Raw genomic sequence first — 9,162 nt, forward strand, 5'->3', positions numbered from 1 at the left:
GACGTCACACAAAGAGCGTCTTACAGAAGAGCCCACGACATCGAAGACTAACTGAAAAGCACACGCTGTTCTGCGGGTGAGGGACTCGACGCCAGCGCTCACCAGCTACCCACCGGCCTCCGCACCGTGGCCGAGAGCTTCCAGAGCAGAGCGCCCTGGGCCTGCACACTTACTGAGCCGAGGACACGCGCTCCTTCAGACGAAGCTTGTACCCAAGCTGCTCAGGCCTGCGCGTGTCGCTGAATGAGCTGCCCACCACCCCCCCGGCCCCCGGAGGAGCTCACCTTGTTGGACATCTGCGGGCAATGCTGCTCCGTCGTGTGGATCAAGGTCTGGTCCAAGTCCACCATGAGCACTAGTTTTCTGTTGCGATGCAGTCGCTGCTGGTCCTCCCTTCCTAGCTTTTCAGCTTGCTAGTTCAAAAGGAAAAAGAGAGACGACAAAGCAGGTACATGTGGATCCAAAACAAAACTCGGTCTTATGAGAAAACAGAAGAGGAAGCCGAGGGGTTCACGGCCCCACACGCCTCGCCCGCCTCGCTCGCAAGCCTAGCGGCCTGCAGACTAGGCCCCAGTGCCAGTCCTGTGTGGTCCAACCCTCTTGAAGCCACTCCGACTTGTGACTGCTTTTCATTAAACAGGCAGACCGGTGCACGGGGGCTGAGAAGAAAGTGGCTGTGTCTATACAGACTCAGCCGAAGGCTCTGGAGCCGCTCAGGGCAAGCGACCGGCAGAGCTGAGACAAGCAGCGAGCCGAGCGTGGGGCGGAGGGGATCCCGCTGTCCGCTCCTGAAGCGGCTCACGCAGGACGGGCGAGGGTTAGTCCTGCACAGCAGAAACGACGGGGGGCGCCATCTTCTCTTTCTATCCTCAAACTTCCTTGTTTTGTCTTAAACATACACTTACGTATTTGTATTTGTTTAAATTTCAGCAATTCAGAAAAACCAGAATCACGTACCTCGCACTTTGTCTTTCCCATGAAGGACAAAGTAGGTACACGTCATTTAAAAGCACACACCTGACAAAATCATAACACTGAAGAGAGCTATTACCTACTACCTGCAAGAACGCAGAGCTCCGAGACTGCCTTGCGGTAAGACAAGAAGCCAGTTGTTACAGAGCCCCGTGAGGTGGGCATCGTGCCTAGTGCCCGGGCCTGGCGACACTCACTCACCCCACCGTGTGGACCCTGGCCCAGGTGTCAGGAGGCCTCTGACCAATACGGCAATGTACAAAAAGCAAACTTTTTCTTTCCAGACATCTCTCCAGCACTCGCACGTCTCTGCACGTGAAAGCACAGCACCCGGCCCTCACCCTCCACCCCACGTCCACGCAGCCAGCACTGATCAGACCTGACACCTCCCCCCTCCTGCTCGGCCCCCTGCTCCCCGGGCAGGAGCCCTCGAGATGCCCTCCCCTCACCCCTGCTCACGATGGGCCTGGGCTCTGCGCTTCCCCCTCGGCTCTCTTCCCACCCGCAGCTCTCCAAGCCCAGGGTCCGGCTGCAGCACCCTGGAGAGCTGCCGACCCAACGCAGCCCCGCGGAGCAGTGCTGCCTGCAGGCGGGATCGCTTGGGGAAGGAGGAGGAAGGGGTGCAGCCCTCACCCGCGGGCAGGCCACATGCGCCACATAAACCACCCGTCCACCGCGGGCACACTGGGAACACAGGGACGGCGACGACGGAGCTGGTGTCTTCTCCTGTCGCTCCTGACACTAAGAGCGGCCCACAGATGCGCTCACGGCTCTCAGGAACCGTCTTCCCAAACGCTGCCCCTGCCAGGGGCACACTTACCTCGGAGCTCACCATTAGCTCGGGGACGCTGTGCACCATCGACACGGTGGCCGTGGACAGCGGCACCTGCGGCCTCCCATTCTTACTCTGCAGCCTGCGAAGCGAGAAGGGGCTGCTGAAGCGACACCTGCAGCTCATTAACTCATGCAGAAATTTTAGCTCAGGCTTTAGCTGATGAGTCCTGCGGGCTTAGTGCTGAAATTTGCCCCACTGTCTGAAAACAGACAGGAAAACCAAGGAAAAAATTAAGTAAGAGTCACACTCACAGAGTTCCCTTTGAAAATAAAGATGGTCCCACTGAAACACAGAGGCCCAGAGCGTGAAAGTACAGAACGGTCCACACTGCTCTACACGTACAAACGGGGTAAGCCACTCAACAGTGGTGGCAAACTAGCGCAGGCTGCGAGATGGGGGCTTGGAGGTTGTGAAATGCTGGCTGCGTCCAGGGATGGCCGGTCCCAGTGCGGAAGCGCGGTTCACTCAGCGGGGATGAGAAGGCAAATCCCAACCCACCAGCTGTTTCCTACCACACCTGGGGTGGGCGGCAGACATGCTTTAGTGCTTCCAGAGCTCAAAGAAATCAAACCAGAGAGGAAGCGGACTGACTCACGCTACATGCGGGCCGACGAAGGGCAGCGGAGACAGATCCTCCAACCCGAGCCCCTCAGGCGACCTGGCCCTCCACGCTCACACCCACCACCCTCGGGCTCCAGGGGGGACGGTGTCCCACTCTCAAGCTGCCAGAACTTACTGGGTCAGGTCTTGGCCACACTCGGCGCACAGGCCCTTCATGACGACGGGGTGGCTGCATCCTTCTAATTGCACCAGAACCGCCCTAGAATCGGGGGTGAAAACGGTCACAAGTTAGCAAGAACTAAAATCTCTTGCCTTATCCAACTCCTCTAGAAAGAGCATCCGAGTGGGCACAAAGGCACCTGGATTCTGGTACCGGTTCTCCCGGCGACTCTTGCATAACTTTAACTTCACATCACCCTCCAGGGCTGCCGTTTCTCTGGCTGTAAAATGAAGGACTTTTTCATCTACGATGAAACACCTGTGCCCCGTGCCAGTGTCGTGAGGGAGGCCCTGCTGGGCGTTTGCCCACAAAGCAAAGACCCTCTCTGAGGCCCAGCGGCCTCCTGGTCGGTGCCCCACACCTGAGGGTGGACGGCTCTGCACCCCTCCCTCCTCACCCGTTTCTGTCCTAAAGGCTCTGGACTGCAAATGGTTTTCACGGGCAGACAGAGCTGCCAAATGGGGGGCAAAACCAGGGAAGCGACACCCCTCCTCCGAGCAGGGCCTCCTTCCTCCCTGCCCTTCCGGCCCCGTTGCTCATCACGACCAGCCACTCGGTGCCCTGGGCCAGGACGCCCCCCTCCCCCGACCCCGGTGCTGGGCGGGGTGGGCACACCAGGCCCCGCCGGCCTGGCCCCTCTCCCACCCTCAACACCGTCTCAACCTCTCCCTGAAACGGCCCCCCTCGCCCCGATCCTAGACAAACCGGAGCGGCGGACGAGGGGCTGCCCTGAGCACACGCGGCTCCTCCCTCGACCTTGCCCTTCTGGTGGCACCTGCTCCAGGTCCCACCCGCCTCGGCTGCTGGTGATCCGGCACCCAGGGGAGCCCTGCCCTGGCTGGCCTTCTCCACGTGTGGCCCCCCAGCCCCCCACGTCCACCCAAATCCCTCCACGAGGTGCCCACGACCCCTTCAGCCAGCAGCGCCTCCAGGACTCTTCCGCCCGCGGCCTGGTCGGGGTCTCTGCTTTCCCAGCTCTCACGGCACCTTGGCCGCATGCGGGCCATGCCCTGGGTTCCAGGCCCGGTTCCGGGCCACAGCTGGTCCTCCCTGCCCGGTCGGTTCTGGGGGGCGTTCACTGCTGACACAGGGCACCCACCTTCCCAGACCCCTCCCCGCCGGGATCCTTCTCAGCCAGCCCTGCTCTCCTGCGCCCGAGGGGAGGAACGGGGCCCTGGAAGCATCTGCGACGGCGCGGTGGAGCCAGCAAGGGGACCGGAGGCGCTCTGCTCCGCTCAAAGGCGCGTCTCAGACAGCTGCTCACGGGCCAGTGGTGCGTGTGGGCCCTTTGGCACCTGGTGAAAAGTCTGCCGCTCACCTCCAGGGACGCTGGCGGCAGGTGTTTGAGAAACAGTAACTGGCTCATCCACCAGCCCAGGAGGCTTACATATGCTGAGGCTGCTTACACTTCAGTACAGGCTCCACTGACCTGCTGCCTTGTGACAACGTGCAGGCCACACAAACACCAGTGACCCCAGAGCTCCTGGGCCAGGAGCGATGACCTGGGGCTCAGCCTCCACACACCACTCCTCTTGGTAGGCACACTGGTGGAGTGAAACTTACGGGGTACAGCAGCTCAGAAACACTCGGCCCAAATTAAAAGGAGGGGGAAACAGACTTGACAGTCACCCGTCCGTATCCGCAGGGGATTGGTTCCAGGACCTCGCAAGTATCAGAATCTGAGGATGCTCAAGTCCGTTATATAAAAAGGCCTAGTGGGCTTCCCTGGTGGCACGGTGGTTGGGAGTCCGCCTGCCGATGCAGGGGACGCGGGTTCGTGCCCCGGTCCGGGAAGATCCCACGTGCCATGGAGCGGCTGGGCCCGTGAGCCATGGCCGCTGAGCCTGCGCGTCCGGAGCCTGTGCTCCGCAACGGGAGAGGTCAGAACAGTGAGAGGCCCGCATACCGCCAAAAAAAAAAAAAAAAAAAAAAGGCCTAGTATTTGCATATAACCTACATGCACCCTCCTGTGTACATTAAATCACCTCTCAGTTACCTATGATACCCAACACGATGCCAACGCTATGTAAATAATTGCTGGTATGTGGCAAATTCAAGTTTTGCTTTTTGGAACTTTCTGAACTTCCCCCCCACCCCCCAAATGTTTCGATCCAAGCTGGCTGAATACACAGATGCGGAACCTGTGGTGTGGAGGGCGGACTGTACTTCCTGTCAATTACTAGATCACTCGGAACTGCTCTCCAGGGCCAGAGCTGAGTACGACACTGTCTATCCCAAATGACTTCTGCATCAGATAAAATGACAAGAGAGAGGGAAAGGGAATTAGATAGGAGCACAGCAGCAACGTCCTTTTTGGCATAAGTTGTTTCCTCCTCCAGCTTTGCAGACACTGCTCGAGGCCGGGTGAAACGCGCCGAGTGGGCTGTGTTCTACCCTAATCCTCCACACGGCCAAGGGACTGATGCACCGTGAACTCTAAAAACAAGCCGCAGAATGCCAGGCCAGTCACCCATAAAGGTCAGCTTTCCTGGTTCGTTCCTGGAGAAAATCCATAGGATAACCATCAAATGCAATTCCTAAGCAAGTTATTTTCCCCAAAACACACAAGTATCAAACTCTAATTTTTTTGTACTCATTAGCTTTTGTGTCTGCTCCAATAGGAAGGTCAGAGAGCACAGGGTGTATCAGAAAGGGCAGTGTCAGGGAGCTGGGCCCCAGCACGCTGCTCCCTGGAGCAGTCACTGTCAGGTGTTGGGTCTGGGCAGGGCTTACAGATTAGGAGGGCTACGGGATCTCTTCTAAGTGCTAAACCTCTGAGGACTGAAGAATATTGGAGGAAAAGAGACTGTTTTGTGCACCCAGATTGGGGTTTCTAAATGCCATTCTCCATTGAAAGAAAGCAGGATTTCTTGGAGAAATGGCTGACTCCAGGGCTGGGGACGGGAGAGCAGAAGCCATCTGTGTCAGAAAACAGGACCATGCTCTACGTTAACGGGACCTGGAAGGGCGCCCGCTTCCACATCCAGGACAGCTTGAGCATCAAGGCAAGTCATCGGAATGGACCATAAGCCACTGAATAAAATAAGAACCCCTGAATCCACACTGAAAAATTAGTTGTTCTTACAGAGGAAAACGAAGCAAGAAATAAAGCAGAAACGATGAAATTAAGAACATCGGCACTGTACAACCCTGATAAAAACGGCAGGTTCAGACAGGCACAGATCAAGGTGGCTGGATGTCGATGGAAGAGGCAAAGGCGCACCTACACAGCCTCCTCCCGTGTCGGTCCTTATCCATCACCACACTTGTTTCCTGATTACTTTATGCATATATTTTCCTTTCCTTTGGAGACATCAATGTACCCGAGTGAATTGAAAAAAAGCAGACAGGTGAGGGGGAAAGACATCATCAGGTACACAATTAACAGACTTACTCTCTGGCAGGCAGTGCCTTGTCAGAAAATTTTCAAATCAAAATAATTTCAATCCACATATATATTACGAAGACAGAAACAGACTCTCATTCTATCTGCTTCCCCCCAGGGGGACGCTCTGGATGAAACGCAGCCTAAGGAGAGAGCAGCACAGAGGAAGCCCTGGCAAAGCCTCAGCAGGGACAGTGCTGTTTTATCAAAACCTCCTGGGACCTCAGCCCCTTCCTCTGTCTCAGTCAGAATAGCTCCCGTTCTCCCTGACAGCACGAAGCACTACAAAAACGTGCAATCCCGTTACAGATCACAACAGTATCTACTGATTATTTCCACTACACCCAGAGGCAGGACTTCTACGTTCCTGCAACTGTTCACTGCCTGAGAACAACCTCTGACGTGGTCAGGATGAGTCCTGCAGAGGACAGTGCAGATGGAGACAAGGACAACTCCAGCCAGGTGGGCCCGGCGCTGCGCTGGTGCTCTCCTCCCCCACACACCTGCCTTCCAGGAGAAATGCTACCACTCTTCAGGTCCTCAAAAAGCCCCCCGATGAACCACTGCAGTAAGATACCCCAAGACCTGAAACACCAAAAACACACCAAAAAGAGAATTACTCACAGCTGGGAGCCTGTCACTCTATCAGTTACTGGGCTGATTGGTTACATGACCTCACTGGGTTACTCTGATCTATCTGCAGGACTGGCTGTCCTGATCCATGCATGCACGTGAGTCTCACTAACTGCTGTGACCAGCAACTGGCCCGTCTGGGCCTTGGTGGCCTTTTCCATGCAGAGGAACAGAACCACATGAAGAAGACGTCTTTCCCTCAGGGTTTTTCTACACAGTGATACAGCAGCATCAGGGTGCACCTCCATCGTTTAGCTGGCAGGTTTACAGGCTCATTATGGACCAACCAATGGTCAGGTAAGACCTGACTTCAAAGTAACGCTGACAGTGTGCCACACACACACAGCACAGCGAGCCCCTGTCCCCTAAAGGAGGCCAGGCAGACAGCTCTGGTGGCGGATGCACTCAGTGGGCAGGGGCAGGCATCTGAGCAGAAGGCTGAGGACCTGGCTCCCCACCAAAGACGAGAGGAGAGGAGAGGAGAGGAAAGGATGCGGGATGAGACTCCCAGGGAGGCCGGTTCTATCCTGGTCACCCACTGCTGTGTGGACTAGGCAGAAGATGCACCAAAGCCAGAGGGGCAACTAGAGCCACGGGGAGAGGAGCAGGGACTGATGCCCCCCCACCCCCGGGGAGGGCCAGGGTGGGCAGAAAGGGAACTGAGCACCCAGGGCACTGAGGTCCCCACAGAGGAGAGCTGCACACCAGCCACTAAGCAGGAGGCAGGAATGCTCCCCTGCCCCAGGCTTCTGTCCCTGACGATGACAGCAACCACACCAGTCATGCGCACACGCCTTTGTGCGCAACACTGGTCAACTCAGGGAGAAGATATAAACTGACAGGTTCACCCACTTTAAAGAAGAAAAAAAAACCCTTTACTAGATTAAAACAGAGGTACGACAGCAAGAGCCTGTGGCAGGAGGGTGCACTACTACTTCTCATTCTGACCTACCTGTGCCCAGGCCGCACCCCCTTCCTGAGCTGAGATGCAGAACTGCACCAGGTTTTACAACCACGTTTCGCAAGGTTTACTAGAACCTAAAGAAGTGCACGCCTCCCAACAGCTGACACTGCGACAAGCATGGAGTACGCCTGATTAGTCCTGTGCGCGCTATGACCCCCTAGGTTTCCTAGTTTACAAACGTGAAGTCTTGTGGGGGAGACACCTATTACAGAAAGAGAGAAAAGAGAACAGAACTGTTTTACAAAGGGTGCAATTTCGGTGACGGAGAGTTTTTTAAAAAAAGCCAGCTGCCTCTGATTAGTAAAGTCACTAGCAGTGACTGCCGTCCAGCCTTAGATAAACAGGCAGCCAAGCCGCTGTGGGCTCTAACTTACAAAGTTCTCTCAGAGCGCAGCCTTCAGCTGCTGCCCCGGAGACCCTTTCCCACCCAGTGCCGGGCCAGGACCCCTTCCCGGCCCAAGCCCAGAACTCCCTCTAGACCTCAGCCCCCTCCCTCCTTCCCACTCACCCGGGTGCCACCACCTGGCCGGGCTGCGCGCACAGCTCCCGCACCACGCCCGCGCGCTCCGACCTCAGCCTGCGCTCCGTGCGCACGCAGCCCCCGGAGCCGGCGCGAGTAGGGGCGGGCCCGGTGGGCTGCGCGGAGGCGGCGGCCTCGCACACGGCCAGCACAGAGCCGATGCGTACGGCCGCGCCAGCCGCCACCCTCCACTCGAGCAGGCGCAGCGGTCCGGGGCCGGGGCAGCGCACCTCGGCCACGGCCGGCGGCTGGGCGCCCTCGGCGGGAACGCGGCCGCTGGGCGGTGCCTCCATCGCAGCCGAGTGGAGGCGCTGTGGAAAAGCGGCGGTGGGCGCTCAGGGTCCGGCGCCCATCGCGGGCTACCGGGCGACCCCGGCCCAAGCAGAGGCGGCAGCGGCGCTACGATTCCCCCTTCGGCACCACCGGCTTCCACCAGCCGCCCGTTCCGCGCCGACTTCCGGGACAGCGTGCGACATCACGTGCCACCGCATGCGTGCGCGCAGGCGCCGAGGGCTTGGGTGTAAACACGCCCACGCGGGGCCCGAGAGGTCCTCCGCCGGCCATGGGAAATGGGCGCGTCCTAGGACCACGCTTCTGCGACTGGGCCCGGTGGGAACAGTGTTCCTTCGCCCCATCCACCCCATCAGCGCCGGCATCTGGGGCTGCGGGTCGGCATGCAACGCGGAGCTGCCGGCCCAGAAGCCCTATCGGGCGCTGAGGCTGGACATCGTGGGACTCTGAGTCCCGGTGTGCAACGCGCCCCTCTGTACCACGAATCCCCGTAAGGCGCCGTGAATCCCGGCGTGCAACGAGGGTCTCTGTCCCGCAGTCCCCGTCACCGGCTGAGGGCCGGCGTCATGAGAACTACAAGTCCCGGCATGCAACGCTCTGCTGTTCCCACAACCCTTTATGCGCTGAGGGCTGGCTGGTGTCTTAGGACTAAGAGGCCGGTGTCCCAGAAACCCAATCAGGCGCTTTTGGTCCCGGCATGCAACAGGGGCTGACGTCCCACAACTCCTCCCATCACGTGCTAAGGCCGGTCGTCCGTCGTGGAACTACGAGGCCCAGCGTG

The 9,162-nt window shown here is 58.3% G+C and overlaps 1 protein-coding gene across 7 annotated transcripts in view; it reads right to left on the minus strand.

Annotated features, from left to right (window-relative positions):
• The window catches only part of CTDP1 (CTD phosphatase subunit 1), a 41,032-nt gene extending 32,437 nt beyond the window's left edge, over window positions 1-8,595 (minus strand). Inside the window, exons 1-4 of one of the 7 annotated variants that reach the window (XM_079941706.1) lie at window positions 8,079-8,101; window positions 2,544-2,627; window positions 1,793-2,006; window positions 285-413 (exon numbers count right to left, since the gene is read on the minus strand). In XM_079941706.1, coding sequence (XP_079797832.1) covers window positions 285-413; window positions 1,793-1,930 — 267 coding nt within the window. In that variant the 5' untranslated portion in view covers window positions 1,931-2,006; window positions 2,544-2,627; window positions 8,079-8,101. Of the gene's footprint in view, window positions 1-284; window positions 414-1,792; window positions 2,007-2,543; window positions 2,628-3,906; window positions 4,828-8,078 lie in introns of those variants that run through there. The other 6 variants (XM_079941707.1, XM_079941708.1, XM_079941709.1 and 3 more) reach the window with 6 other exon arrangements.
• Window positions 8,596-9,162: the final 567 nt, after the last annotated feature.

The sequence above is a fragment of the Stenella coeruleoalba genome (genome assembly GCF_951394435.1).
Source record: "Stenella coeruleoalba genome assembly, chromosome: 14".
NCBI classification, from domain to species: Eukaryota; Metazoa; Chordata; class Mammalia; order Artiodactyla; family Delphinidae; genus Stenella; species Stenella coeruleoalba.